Source organism: Chrysemys picta, chromosome 12 (assembly GCF_011386835.1).
Source record: "Chrysemys picta bellii isolate R12L10 chromosome 12, ASM1138683v2, whole genome shotgun sequence".
NCBI lineage: Eukaryota > Metazoa > Chordata > Testudines > Emydidae > Chrysemys > Chrysemys picta.
In genome coordinates this window covers 51,904,363-51,919,665 of record NC_088802.1, presented here as the reverse complement: position 1 = coordinate 51,919,665, position 15,303 = coordinate 51,904,363, and the positions used below count along the sequence as shown (strand labels likewise).

The following is a 15,303-nucleotide window of genomic DNA, read 5'->3' as shown; positions in this document are numbered from 1 at the left end:
CATAATTAGTAAGTTGGGTTTCTATTTTTCACATTACAAATATCATTTACCTTGAGGTCCTTTTAGGAAATAATACTTTCAAACTGAAAACAGCAGAATGCATACACACTTTTTCTGAAAGTATCAATATAATTAAAAATGAAGTAGTATTGTATGTTGTTTAATTTCTAAGAAGACTAAAAACCCTAAATAGAAGGTTTCAGAGTAGCAGCCGTGTTAGTCTGTATCCGCAAAAAGAACAGGAGTCCTTGTGGCACCTTAGAGACTAACAAATTTATTAGAGCACTTCACAAGTGGGCTGTAGTCCACGAAAGCTTATGCTCTAATAAATTTGTTAGTCTCTAAGGTGCCACAAGTACTCCTGTTCTTTTTCTTAAATAGAAGAAAAGTTAAGAAAACCCTGCATCTACAACAGAAAAGTTTTCATTATCCTTGTAGTTTCTCCACACCCCTAACATTTTTAGTAAAGGAGAGCACCGGAAGTGAGTTCTTTAATGATCAAAGTGAGTTCTTCAATTATCAAAGCCCTGGGAGAGGAGATGGTCTATTCGTTATGGCATTGGGTCTAGGAGCAAAGAGATCTGAATTCAATTTTTCTGCCAACACAGACTTCCTTTGTATGAAGAAACTTTGGCAAGTCTGTAAAATGGAAATATTGCTTAGCTTGGTAAAGTGCTTTGGTATCCTTGGATGCAAAGCATTGTACAAATACAACTACTATTTTTTCTTTGATTTGTTCTATTAGAATTTACATCCTTTTGTTTCTCTCTCTAGATCCAGAAATGCAGAGACTTCAGAGAAATATGAGTGTGTGTCAGCAAACTAAGGCTCTCTTATGTAAAAATCTACTTATCAAATGGAGAATGAAAATGCAGACCTTTCAGGCAAGTACCAAAAGATAGTTTGGGAATAAAACAAAAAAAAGCTGGGTCATGTGAGATGGTTATTTCCCCCCCCCCCCCCAAAAAAAATAAAACAAAACAAAAAAACATTTTGTATTTGAGAGAGTAGTAAAAATGAGATAATATTTGAAAAGCCCCAATTGTTGCAGTTTTTTGCGAGGCTTTTTCACCCATCCTAGTTCTTTTTCTCATTGCTTCAACAGACAATAGCAGAAACTCTCTCACCTGCGGATTGTTATAGAAGCTAGTTGCTCATGGTTTTGTGGTGACACACAGAGCACCATCTTCATATTATATGCACTCATGTAAAATCAGTGAACTTTTTACAAAGAGTTGAGCTCTGTGTTTCATTGACTTAATAAGCAATATTACTCTTTGTATTTGCGTTGCTGTAGCTCGAATTTTCAAGCATTAGCAGATGTGAAAGTTGTAAGCTCTGAGTGATGTTAAAGTGACTATATTCTGTGACAAGATTTAGATTTTTCTGAAGGAAAACTGTTCCATCTAAAATGGATTGCCTGGCTTTATTGCTTATCTGATAATCAGGGAGGGAACATTCGCTCTGAAATTGTTGTGCCGTTCTCTCTGCTCATTTACTCTTTTCCATTACCCAGGAATGGATCCTGTCACTTCTATTTCTCTTTCTGGTGTACTTGGTGTCTATGTTCACATTAACTTACCCAAATCCTGAAGTGCCTCTGGCTTTCCTGGGACGATTAGATGACCCTGCCTATAATGCTACTGGGATTACAGTTGCTTATACACCCATGACAGGCAGCACGAGACAAATAATGAATAAAGTGGCTTCCGACTCTGTAATGATAGGTATGTGATGCCCATTAAATATTTAGATTTATTACGTTAGTTACCGTACCTGTACTGTGTCTTAACATGTTCTGCTAGTATACAATATTCATCAGAACATCAGAACAGCCAGACTGGGTCAGACTAACAGTCCATCTAGCCCAGTATCCTGTCTTCTGACAGCAGCCCTTGCCAGATGCCTCAGAGGGAATGAACAGAACAGGGCAATTTTGAGTGATCCATCCCCTGTCGTGCAGACCCAGCATCTGGCAGTTGGAAGTTTAGGAACACCCAGAGCAATGGGGTTGCATCCTCCATGAATATATCTACCGTAATTCTTTTTTTTTTAATCCAGTTGTTACTTTTGGCCATCATTCTATACCATTCATTGTCACAGATAGTTGTTGTGTATTCATTATCCAATACCTCTAGTTTTCTCTGAATGCTTGTGAGTTTTTTGTATTAAGAGGAGTGTTAACAGGCAATTATAGTAACTAATTTTCCATTCCTGATGGATCATGCTAACAAATGTTCACAGTACAGCACAACAGCATCAAGGGAAACATACGTTTATTCCCTTGTGGAATACTCCAGAAATTCAGTTTCATGAAAATATTTAGTAGCCTGATCCACAAGCAATGTTCTGACAAACTTGACTGAATTCTTTTATTATTTTAGAAACTTCATTAACTGCACCTTAGAGTCCAGCAGTGATAGAAGGGGCTTCAGAAAGGAAGACAGCGGAGTTGAAACAATATATGCTTTCCCACTGAATACCTGATTATAAATTAAATTAATTAGCTGCTAGCTGGCATTGCAGGTAACATATGTGGTGCCAGGTTTGGGTCCTAATAGGAAATAAATAACTCAGATCAGAAACTTTCCCTAGAATGATATTATAAAACTATATTAAAAAAATGATATAAAAAACCTTTTGTTGACTGGGAAGCAGAGATGGGGCCTGTGCCATAAACCCGTGATCCAGATGTCAAACTCCCAATAATTTGAGTACAATGCACTCCTTTTATAAGAATCACACCTCACCTGGATAATTTGATTCTGATAAGCAGTTGATTCTTACAAGCAGAATTGCAAAGAATGGATTAAATCGACCGTTACGTTTTAAACAACTGGCTTTTTTAATTCAATTGAGAAACATCTCATTTACCATAACTAAATTGTTTAGACTTTAAACATATTCAGCGTGGAACAAAACCAACATTCTACCAACCATACCAACATTTTAACTGAGCAACATAATTAATTAATTATTACCCAATCATTTAGCTGGTGCTTTTTTTCAAGGCATTATTAATACTGTGCAGCATGTTACAACTTTACACAAAATGTAAGTTACCGGAGCTATATACCTCTTCACGTAAAGATCCAAGATACAAATTTTAAAAATCTCTCAAATAAACTGCAACAAACGTAACATATGAAAGTTCATTACACTGCCTTTTATAGCGTAAATATCAATGTAAAACAACAAAACAGGCTGTTTAACAGTATTGGCTCACATGAATGTTTATTTTGGAGTATCACCGTTTCTTCCTTTTCAAGGTGATGTAGGAGGTTAAAATCATTGAAGCCCCGGTACAATAGACCATTAGTTTTCGTCGCATCCTTCGTTTGGGTCAAGGATGGGATGATTACCGTGTCATCATGAGAGTCCACCTCTGCATCATTTTTGGGTTTCACTTCAAATTGGTCTCTGAACTCAGTCACAATGTCGCCATCAGAGACAGGTTGCATAGGTAAAAGCATTATCATCAATGTCTATCCACTCTTCAAATTCATGTCCATTGAGTCCTCTTGGTGGTTCAACAAGAATTGCTTCCACCATAGGTGCGATCACCAGACCTCCTCTTTTCCAGCAATTGTTGAAGCATTGACGTCCGACCAGGCATTTGTGAGCATTAGAATGGCATCTGAAAGACTGATCTTCCTGGTCATTTCCACAGCAGGAGCTTTGTTGTTCTCATCATCAATGTGGTGAAACACTGTGGAAGCCATTTGCTTATGAAAGTATGCCTTGGCAGTTCTGATAATTCCCTGGTCACATGGCGGAAGGATAGAAGTTGTGTTTTTTGGGAGGAATTCAGGTTGGATATTCCTCAGTGTTACATCTTTCATCATGTGGGCTGTGCAGATGTCCACAAGTAGCAAAATCTTTCTCCTTTCATGGCCCCAACTTTTGCTTCCAGACCTTCAGCCACTCACCGAATAGATACCCCGTCATCCAGGCAGATGACTTGGCAGCATAATGGACTGGAAGACATCTCAGATTTTTAAAACACTGTGGGTTTTGACTTTTCCCGATGATGAAAAGGTCCTTTTTCTTACCAGTCATGGAACAGGTGACTAGAGCAGTAATTCTTTCTATAGACCTCTTTCCTCCTTTTTTATTGTCTAATTTAAATGTGAGGGTGCCATCAGGCAGGGCTTGAAAGTAAATTCCACTTTCATCGGCATTCCAAATGTCTTCTTCAGCAAAGTCATGTCTCATTTCAATCCGCTAGTTTTCTAACCATTCTTCACATGACCTAAAGTCTGTGTCTTTGGCTTCTCTCTTAAAAACAATCCCATCTTGTTTTTGAAAGCACTCAAACCAGCCAGTGCATGCCCTGAGGTTGGTAACGCCCAGGGCTACCACCAGTTCTTCTGCTTTCTGCATCACCAACAGCCCGCATAGGGGGGTATTGCTCTCTCTGGCATTTCTGATCCACTTTATGAATGCAGCCTCGACCATAGGTGCCTTGTCTGACCGCATTGTTTTTCTGTCTCCTTCATTTTGTACAATGCTCTCCCTGCTTTGAGAATCTTAGACAATGTAAGTTGTGGAATGCCCAATTTCTGAGCTGCATCTCTTTGGCTGGTCTTGGAAAGACTATTTCAGGACTCCAGAAGTTGGCGTTTTTCATCTGCAAAAAGCATCTTTCTTTTTCCTGCTATGTTGATCAACTCTCACATAAACGGCACAACTTGGTTTTTTACACAGGGATTATAATTTATACGCGCTACATGCCTAAAAACGCGAGATGTCATGAAATTCAAATTCAAAACAGCTTTATTGGCTTATTATATGTCATTGCTCTTGACTATCATATTACATGTAGTCAGTGCCCCTAAATGATTCTTATAAGTAGAGTATTTTACCATGGTTAGTGTAGAAATGATTTTGTCCCAGTGGTTTTGATCACTGTATATGGTTGATGCTTATATCAATAATTCTTATAAACGGAGTGTACTGTATTAGAATCTAGGTTTTCAGTCAACCCATTATTGAGATAAGGACCAGCTGCGAAGTTCAGTTGTATATCTACTTATGGATTCCACACTGTTTCTAGTAGAAGTTTGCGGGTGTTGGATCCTGGGTGTTTTAGTTTGGGAGAATCTCTATCTCTATCTTTATGCAGTAGTTATCTCTAGATAACTCTAGATACAGTGCCATCTGTGGAGTAAAATACCTACCTGTTGTTGCATTCACAATTAAACTTAAGATTTTCTTATTAACCCAGCTGATTAAATTGAATGTGACCCAAAGCACCTACAAATATACCTAGCCTAGAGAACAGAAATTCAGAGGGGAAAGACACACAGCTGACAAAACTGGCTAGATGTATAAAATTCCTGTGCTGACATTTTCAGTGTTGTAGCTATTGATCATAATGTTTTTTGTATAAACCACAGGTATAAAAACAGAAGTGATGGAAGATGAAAAAGCACTGGAGGCTGCATGGATTTTGAATGAGGAAATTGTAGGGGTTGTATTTAACGATGACTTCTCCTATCGCCTCCGATTCCCTCCCAAGAATGTGATTGCTCCAAATGAGCATTTTGGACATATAGGTAATTAAAAATAAATAAATATGGCCAGATCCTCAGTTGGTGTAAATTAGCATAGCTTCATTGAAGTGGATTTGGCCCTTAGTCTACATGAGAGTTTCTGACCTAGAAAGAACCACCAATTTAAGTCTGTTTTATTGTTTGTAACAAAAAAATAAAATCCAACAACACCAACTTTCTTTTAAATATATAGATGGTAGAAACTGTTTGGGTTTGTTTTTTTTAAATTGAGGATTTAGGCATATTCCTCCCTTTTACCTGAAATATTTCATCCCACTTGATATGTTACATTCCATTTCAGTCTTTTCCCGTGGCTCATCATGTAGGGTCCATGCCTGACAGATCAGCCTTGTGGTGTAGATTAATATATGTTTTATATTTTATTCTTGCCCTATAGTCTATTTTACACATCCAAATACACTCCATATAAATAATGAAAATTACTAGCAAAATTTAGCAACCGATGGCCGATGAGGACTGAACTAGCATTCTCAGTCCTCTGCTGTTTCGGGAGGCTACGTAGGGAAGTGAAGAATTGATTTGGCGTGGAGACTCTGGCCTTGTCTTCACTTACCGGAGGGTCCGGCGGCACGCAATCGATGTTCTGGGATCGATTTATCGCGTCTGGTTAAGACGCGATAAATCGATCCCAGATCGATCCTGGAAGTGCTCGCAGTCGGCGCCGGTACTCCAGCTCGCTGAGAGGAGTACGCGGCATCAACGGGGGAGCCTTCCTGCCGCGTCTGGACCGCAGTAAGTTCGGACTAAGGTACTTCGAATTCAGCTACGTTATTAACGTAGCTGAATTTGCGTACCTTAGTCCGAAGTAGGGACTTAGTGGGGACCAGGCCTCTGTCTTCATTTCTCATCTTGAACAGCAGTTGTTCAGGGCAGGAATGAGGCACTTGAGTGTAGCAGGGAGTGGAAATGCCTGCAGCACTGCAGACAATGGTATACCAGGTTTTTTTGTTTCTTCTTTGGTTTGGGGTTCTGGGCTTTTTTGGCCAGCCGAAGATCGCAGTCGAGCAGCTTTTATTAGAAACTTTAAAAATGCTAAATCATTGGGCATGTTGTAAACCATCTAAAGAATTAAAATAATATGCCCAGCTCCTTAGTACAGAGCTGATCCTGTACCACTGAAGTAAATGGGAGCTTTGTCATTTCACATGCACGTTTAAGGCAGTCAGGTGGGGAGCAGTGAGAAAAGAGAGACGCTGTCAGGTGTATCCACTGCAATGGGGTTCTGCTATTTATTACATGGGATGACGCTGAACCAGTCCAATACACTGCTGATCCTTTGATATTTCCACTATCCTTGGGAGCTCATTGCTTGCTGCTGTTGCAGAGTGATTATTGTAGTACCATTAAATCTGAATTTCTTGACTTTTGTGGGATTAAAATCTCAACCTTGATATTGCATTAAAATGATTGTTGCACACAATTAAGTAATGTACTTGACCTTTCGTCTTTGCAGATTCTTGTTATAACTTTTCAGACCATTACTGTAATAGTCCAAAATATTGGTACAGAGGATTTCTATCACTGCAATCAAGCATTGATGCTGCTATTATAGAAGTAAGCAGAATTCTTGCACTGAAATTATTTTCTGTTTCTTCTAACCTGACCCTTAAACATTAAGCAAAATAAATCCTTCTGTGATCAGGGTTTCTTTAGTGCATGGAATTATTACAATGTAAAAAAAAAAAAAAGCGATGGATCATCTTGTGCCGGGAACGTCTACCAAAGAACAACGTGTGAAATAACTCAGACTCCTGAATGGTTTGCAGAAACTGACTACTTTTAGTTTCATCTAGAAAACATGCACCCCTCCTAATCTCTATGCAAAATTGCAACCAGGTTTGAAAGTCACAAAATAGAAAGGGTAACACTTACAAAACGTATTGACACAAAGAACTTCCCAGACCACCAGTGAAATGCAGTTCACGCGTGCCCAGCAGCACGTGGCCGTAATCCAACTGGAACATCTAGTGGGTACTGACATACAGATTATAGCTGGATGATTATCTTTCAGAAGTAGCCCAGGCCGCTTTATATCATTTGAATCTGGCAAGGAGTTTTCAGCTGTTCTTTCCAGTATGGACCATTGGACTGTAATTAATTCCTTTGCCATTTTGAGATAGGGTGACCAGATGTCCTGATTTTATAGGGACAGTCCCGATTTTTGGGTCTTTTTCTTATATAGGCTCCTATTACCCTCCACCTCCGTCCCGATTTTTCACACTTGCTGTCTGGTCACCCTATTTTGAGATTACAGCTCTACTTGGGACTACATTTTAAATCCACTCAGAAGCAAAAGCTAGTGTGGAATACATCGGCCCATTTGGTAATTGGAGTATTTGGCTGCAAGCAGGCTCAACCAATGTCTCAGTAGATGGAAACTGTCATGGAGAGTTGGCTCTTTCTTGAGCCTTCACAAATTTGAACCTAGGGGGAGGTTTTTGAAGGTGCAATTGGGAGTTAGGTGCCTAAATGCCACTTGTATCTTTTAAAATCTCCCCCCTGACTGGGCTGGATATCGGAGGTTTTAGGGTAGAGTTGAAAGGGTTGGTATTGACCTCTAAAACCCTAAATTGCTTCAGACCTTCCTAACTGAGAGAATGCCTCTCTCCCTGTGCTATGCTGCTGCAGTTAAGATCTACAGAGGTACTCCCCTCGGCCCAAAGGAGGGGCTTTTGGAAGGGCGTTCTCTGTGCGGGCCTCTTTTCTTTGAAATGTGCCCCTCGTCCTTGGTCTACAATGATACAAATCGGTTAAACTTCAGAGCATGCTGCACGGCGTGCCTTTTTAAGAAACCTGCTGAATGAGCAAATATTGTTAGGGATTATGTGTCTGGACAGTGGATAGTTTGGTTTATTTTTGTGCTGCGTTGCTGTGTGTTATGGAGTTGCTATTTAATTTGAGGATATATCGGTCTTGAAATATTTGGCAAGGGAGCCTAGAGCATTCTGAGAGGTGCCTCTTGTCGTTTTAGAAAACGACAAAACATGACAATTGCTCATCTTACCCACTAAAAGTCTGAGAGAGCAGATAGGGGAGCCCCTGTAGCATGTTCTGAGGGCTAAAAAACTTGGGATTTTTCAGCTCAGCATAGGCCAAGTTACCTGAGCGAATTCTCTGCAGCCAGTCCCCAGCAGACCAAACGTCAGGAATGTTGTCAAGAATACGCAACCTGATCTCCACTGTTGGAATGATAAACAGGAGAGGGGCTATTGCAAAGGTAACCTGGCCTCAAAGTCAGGGGGGAGATTTTAAAAGACACAAGTGGCATTTAGGCACCTAACTCCCAATTGCACCTTCAAAAACCTCCCCCTAGGTTCAAATTTGTGAAGGCTCAAGAAAGAGCCAACTCTCCATGACAGTTTCCATCTACTGAGATATTTACAGTGACATCCCTGACAAACCAGGCCTTGAGGTCTATCTCATGTCTATTTCTCACGGCTTGAAGGCTTTTGGCTGCAATACGCAGTGGAAACAATTATAATTTCTACCATCGGCGTAGAGTCCAAGGCCAGAAGGGACCACTGTGATCATCAAGTCTGGCCTCCTGGGTAACACATGAGGTTTAAAGAGCAGTTGATGTTGGTTTATGCTTTGACTTCACCCAATTTCTTTTTTAAGAAACGTTGTTTTTAAATGTTTGGTTCATAGATCTCTGCCCTGTTCCAATTCTGTTCAAGTTCATATTTTGCACCCACCTCCATTATGGGTCCTAGCACTGGATTTCGTTATATGCAACATTATAAACTCAGAAAGGGAGGTTGTCAGCTGAGAAATTTAGTGTTGTCAGTGTTAGTATTAAGACTAACGATTTTATTATGTAATTGTCTTGTACTGGGGAAGTACCTAGAGGCCCCATTGTGCTAGTACTGTACACATATGTAATAAAGACAGTCCCTGCCCCAAAGAGCTTACAGTCTAGGCATATGAAAAGCCCATCCTTGCTCCTAAATGAATTAAAACCAGCAGGGGGAAGAGGAGAGGAGAGGAGACCAAGACAACACCGAAATGATTGTTTAGTATAATAAGCCGCATTCTCAGCACGTCAGTTCCCTAGCTATTAAGTGTTTCGCAGTAGCAGTGAGCTTTAAGGAGGGACTTGAAAAAGGATAGTGTTGTGGCTTTGTAGATTTATCATGGAGCTCCTCCTAACAATGAGGGCAGCCTGGGAGACAGAGTGAAGGTGCTTGAGAGAGAACTGAGCTAGCGTATCATGAAGGCTGCCATTGCTGGGAGAGCGGAGGCATGTGGTCCTGGCTTGATATAACATACGAGAGGTGATAGGTTGAGCAGGGGTAGGCCTTAAAAGACTGGATGTGTGGTTTTTGATGGCAGGATCAGAGAGACCCAGAGTGGGGAGGCAGAGAAGTGGTGATGTAATTAAAGCAACATGCTAGGAAGACAATCTCAGTGTCAGTATTTTGAATAGACCCGAAGGGGGAAGTCTACATTTCTCAAGGCCAGAAAGGAGAAAGTAGCAGTCATCAGAAATACATGATCCGTTAACAGCACCACTAACATTATTAAGTGACATGTTATAACCCTGTACCGTGACCTTATTTCATTACATAAAACTAAATTAAATGCTAACTTGAATTTTTTTAGATGACGACAAATCATTCTGTCTGGGAAGAAATGAAATCGATTAGTGGTGTCCGTATGGGATCATCATCTATCATACCATCAATTACCCTGGAACATGGTTTTATCTTTTTTACTGTTGCAATGAGTTTCTCTCCATTTATGCACTTTCTGTCAATCAGTCTTACAAGAGAAAAAAGGAAACTCAAGGCATTGATGAAGACTATGGGGTTACAGGATGCAGCCTTCTGGTGAGTAACACAAGTAGCTGAAGTGCATAGGTTTACTGTCTTAAGTTAATAGGTGCCAAAATACATATATTCTTCAGTATTTGTAAAATGAATTGACAGTTTCCATCCAGCTTCTCGTGGGCAGGAGGAACTCACAGAAAGAAAACAGCCAACCTCAATTAGATTGGCGTCTTTATGGATGGCCTAAACGGACAGGCCAAGTACTGAGTGGACATTATCCCGTTACCATTAGAGGTTGTCCCTTCAGAATGTGATCGAGGTGCATTGTTTGGGCAGTGTGTGGAATCTTGCTCTGCTACTGCCAGTATTTTTTTGAGGGATGGAGGCCTTCTTCAGTTTTCGAGGACGATATCCTAACAGTAACTCCACTGGAAAACTTTACCAAAAAAATGAAACTCTTAGGACTTGCGAACCTCTATTTAATGAGCTGGTGCCCTTTAAAAAGTTATCAAATGTTATTAGATTTTGTGTGCCTAACATGTATTTACTTAACATCAATAGGGATTATAACAGTGGTAAAGGGGATAAAGGTAGAAGAAAAAGGAATAAACACAAGGAAGCTAAGCAGAGGTTAGAGAGAGCTGATGATATCATTGATTTTTGCAACCTGAAAGAGAGGCAATGTCATATGAGACAACGTGTGTGGAAGTCAGCTATGAATCTAGTATGTTTGCTTTTCTTAAAAACCCTGGGACCCAACTGTACCAACTAGATCTATGTATAGATCTCTTCTTCTCACAGGGCTGAGGGCTCAGACACTTCCAGGGCAACTTTCCCTCCTTGTCTTTAGACTCTGTGCATAGAGTGGTTGGTTGCAGTTATGAACATCATCTCTCACTAGACTTATGGAAATGAGGGGGAAAATATAATACAGCCACAGACTGTAGTGTTTTCCCCTTCTCATACCTCTACCAACTCCCTGCAAGGTATAGGAGTCCTGGCAGTGTAGTCATAGCTGGCCTGGAGACTCACAGCTGACACAGATGGCTGAGGCTTCCAAGCAGATGGCATTGCAAATCATTGGTCCCCTGATATCTGTGGTGTTTGGGGGCAGCCTGTTCTCTGTGGAGGAAGGGAGGTGATGGAGAATGGGACAAACAGTACCTCCATTGGTGGAAAGATTGAGTACAATCTAAGGGAGACCTGGCAGAACTCTCCTCCCTATTCAACCTTCTCGCTCATTTCCCATGGGAGGGACAGATGGGTTCCCAAGTTCATTGTCTGGCAATCTCCTTTGTATAATGCCTTACTAATGTCACAACTGTACGTGAAATGTTGCTGTGGCTTTTCCAGGGATATCCTAAGTATTTGAACTAACAATGGGATTTGCCATATGGCTGAAATCATGACAACAGTCATCAATTATCCAGAAAGATAACAATATATTTTCATTTTTAGGTTATCCTGGAGTTTGCTGTATACTGTTTGTGTTTTGATTATGGCCAGTCTGCTGACAGCTGTCACGATTAATGAATATTTCTATACAAGCAGCTTCTTGGCAATATTACTTCTGTTTTTCTTTTATGGCATTGCATCTGTAAGTTGGGATTTTAAAATGAAATTTCTCCACTTTCTAACTTTAAAATTTCTATGAGCCACATTGCTACTAGTCGTAGGGCAGATCGGAGAGTGGCCCAACACTGTCGCTTTTCTGTAGTCACAGTAATTGAAGAAGCGATCTCTCTAAATCTCATTTAATCTCATAATTGGACATTATTTGAATTACCATCCAAAGAATTTACAGACACCAGACTCTGTGGGCTATGGACAAAAGTGAACTTTAATCTCAAATCCATCCACAAAGAGCGATTTTCTTTACAGAACTTTGAGAGAGGGAACATATAACGTTTGTGCCCAGGGAATCCTATAGTGGCCAGTAAATAATGAAATGATTTCTGTGCTGCATGCCGCTTTAATTTTATGAAATAAAACTGCCCAAATGTAACTTTTTGAACTTCCCCACTTCCATAGATAGAATATGAGAGAGTGATTCCACTAGGCTTTTAAACAACAGTAGTCATGATATTGATCAAGATTTCCCACACGAACATGATTTGTTGGGGGAAGAGTCAACATGGCTATTTTAAAGGGAAATCATGCCTCACCAATCTACTAGAATTCTTTGAGGGGGTCAACAAACATGTAGACAAGGGCATTCCTGTGGATATAGTGTACTTGGACTTTTAGAAACCTTTGACCAGGTTCCTCACGAGAGGCTTTAAAGCAAAGTAAGCAGTCATAGGATAAGAGGGAAGTCTTCTCATGAATCAGTAACTGGTTAAAAGACAGGGGGGAAAGGGTAGAAATACATAGTCAGTTTTCAGAATGGAGAGAGGTGAATAATGTGCTGGGACTAGTGGTGTTCAACATATTCATAAATGATCTGGAAAAAGGGGTAAACAGCAAAGTGGCAAAATTTGCAGATGATACAGTCTGTTTTGGACCTAACTATCCTGAGCAATTTTGTAAGGAGTTACAAAGGGACCTCACAAAACTGGATGACTGGCAACAAAATGGCAGATGAAATTCAGTGTTGACAAATGCAAAGCAATGCACATTGGAAAATATAATCCCAACTTCACAGACAAAATGATGGGTCTAAATAGGCTGTTAAACAATTAAGGGAGGATATGGTAGAGGTCTATAAAATCATGAATGGTGTGGAGAAAGTGAGTAAGAAAGGGTTATTTACTCTTCACATAACACAAGAACTAGGGGTCATCAAATGAAATTAATAGACAACAGGTTTAAAACACACATAAGGAAGTACTTCTTCACACAATACATAGTCACCCTGTGGCACTTGTTGCCTAGGGATGTTGTAAAGACCAAAATTATCACTGGGTTCAAAAAAGAATTAGATAATATAGGAATAGCCATACAGGGTCAGACCAATAGTCCATCTAGCCCCGTATCCTGTTTTCTGACAGTGACCAATGCAAGGTGCTTCAGAGGGAGATAAGCTCATGGAGGAGAGGTCCATCAATGGCAATTAGCAAAGAAGGTCAGGGAGGCAACCCCATGCTCTGGGTGTCCCTACCCTCTAACTGCCAGAAGCTGGGAGTGGATGACATGATGAATCACTCAGTAATTGCCCTGTTCTGTCCATTCTCTCTGGGGCCCCTGGCATTGACCACTGTCGGAAGACAGGACACTGGGCTAGCTGGACCATTGGTCTGACCCAATATGGCCGTTCTTATGTTCTGAATTAATTGACTAGAGATATGTTTACTTGTGCAAGTACAAATATTATTCATTGATGATACTTGGTCACATGCATGCATGAAAAGAGAGACCACCTGGAATTAACTATTTCTAGTGTTACCTAAAACTTGAAGGTTATCTTCTCCCAAGCTTTGATGTTACTGATGGATGTAGAGCTAACCTGTTTTCTTTACCCTAATTATTGTCAGCACCTTAATTTTTCATCGTTTTTGTGTGCCAAATATAGTATTAAAAACCCCACAAAATTATGTGAATCAGTGACAAACTAATAGTTAAGGAGAATTTAAGAAAACAAAAACAAACCAACCAACCCAACAAAAAATTAGGCCTTCACTGGGGGGAAAAAAAAAGTTACCTGAAGTCTGGATGTGTATTAAAATAGTAGGTGAAGAAAATGAAACAGCCCCAGAAAAAAAAGAGAGAGTTTATAAGTGAAATTGACTGAAACAATTTTACTAACAGGACACCCAGCTACTATGTAAAATAAAACACACGCACAATTAATATAATACACATATATACCCTAGAGCAGGGGTTCTCAATCTTTTTCTTTCTGAGCCCCCCCCCCCCCCCCCAACATGCTATAAAACTCCACAGCCCAGTTGTGCCACAACTGTTTTTCTGCATATAAAAGCCAGAGTTGGCATTAGCGAGTAGCAAGCAGGGTAATTTTTCCGGGTCCCCACACCACTGAGGGCCCCACGAAGCTAAGTTTCTCAGGCTTTGGCTTCAGCCTCAGGTGGCTGGGTCCCAGGCTTCAGCCCTGCATGGCGGTGCTTTGGTTTTCTGCCCTTGGCCCCAGTGAGTCTAATGCTGGCCCTGCTTGGTGGCCCCCCTAAAACCTGCTCTCGGCCCCCAGGGGGCCCCAAACCCCCGGTTAGGAACTACTGCCCTAGAGACCCTGAATATGGATTCGTTTCAGTCTGAAGTGTTTACAGCCAATCAAGTCATGAACTTCTGCGGATAGGCCACGTCTTAAGGTGCTGCACAGGTGCAGCTCCCACTGACGTTAGCCTCTCCAGTTTGTCTCCTAAAGGCCAACTCTTAACTCAGTGGCTCTCCCTAGCATGTCCGACACAATGTGTATGATGCATTTTAAACCTCTATGGAAATGCGTTCCACTAACTGGAAGCTTCCTTATCTGCAGATCCACTTCTGTTTCATGCTCAGCTCCCTCTTAAAGAAGCCTAAAGTCACCAGCTCCGTTGGATTCATCCTCACCTTTTTCTCTACATGTCTGAGCTTTATTACATTGGTGACAAAACTTCCTGCACCCTTGGAATGGGCTTTGGGTCTCCTCTGCCCCTTTGCCTTTATTACTGGAATCTCAAAGGTATGGTGAATTATTTGGAACACACATGCAGTAAAGCTGTAACTGGTAGCTAACTGGCTGTATGTACCTGACAGTTGCCAGGCTAGGGTACTGCTTATTATGTTTGATGGTAGTATTTAAAGGTGCCAGTGTTCTAAGTGCTGTACAAACACTGCCCCAGAAAGTTTGCTGCTCGCTAGTTTTCAAGTGTCCAGCAAGTGCAAGTCCGTTTGCTACAGTTTCCCCATACGAAGAAAGAAATCATGACGTGTGAATGTAATTTGTCTGCACTGGATTATATTGCCTCCAATAGAAGAGTCTGACACATGCCCCAAAATGATGATATGAGGTTGCACTTCGC

The 15,303-nt window shown here is 40.7% G+C and overlaps 1 protein-coding gene across 2 annotated transcripts in view; it reads left to right on the top strand.

The window, feature by feature from the left end:
- LOC101950163 (ABC-type organic anion transporter ABCA8) overlaps window positions 1-15,303 on the top strand; it is a 61,139-nt gene that overhangs the window by 5,443 nt on the left and 40,393 nt on the right. For both annotated transcript variants that reach the window (XM_065563686.1, XM_008167729.4), the window contains exons 2-8: window positions 775-884; window positions 1,517-1,727; window positions 5,400-5,558; window positions 7,030-7,130; window positions 10,179-10,405; window positions 11,804-11,942; window positions 14,778-14,963. In XM_065563686.1, coding sequence (XP_065419758.1) covers window positions 783-884; window positions 1,517-1,727; window positions 5,400-5,558; window positions 7,030-7,130; window positions 10,179-10,405; window positions 11,804-11,942; window positions 14,778-14,963 — 1,125 coding nt within the window. In that variant the 5' untranslated portion in view covers window positions 775-782. The remainder of the gene's footprint in view (window positions 1-774; window positions 885-1,516; window positions 1,728-5,399; window positions 5,559-7,029; window positions 7,131-10,178; window positions 10,406-11,803; window positions 11,943-14,777; window positions 14,964-15,303) is intronic.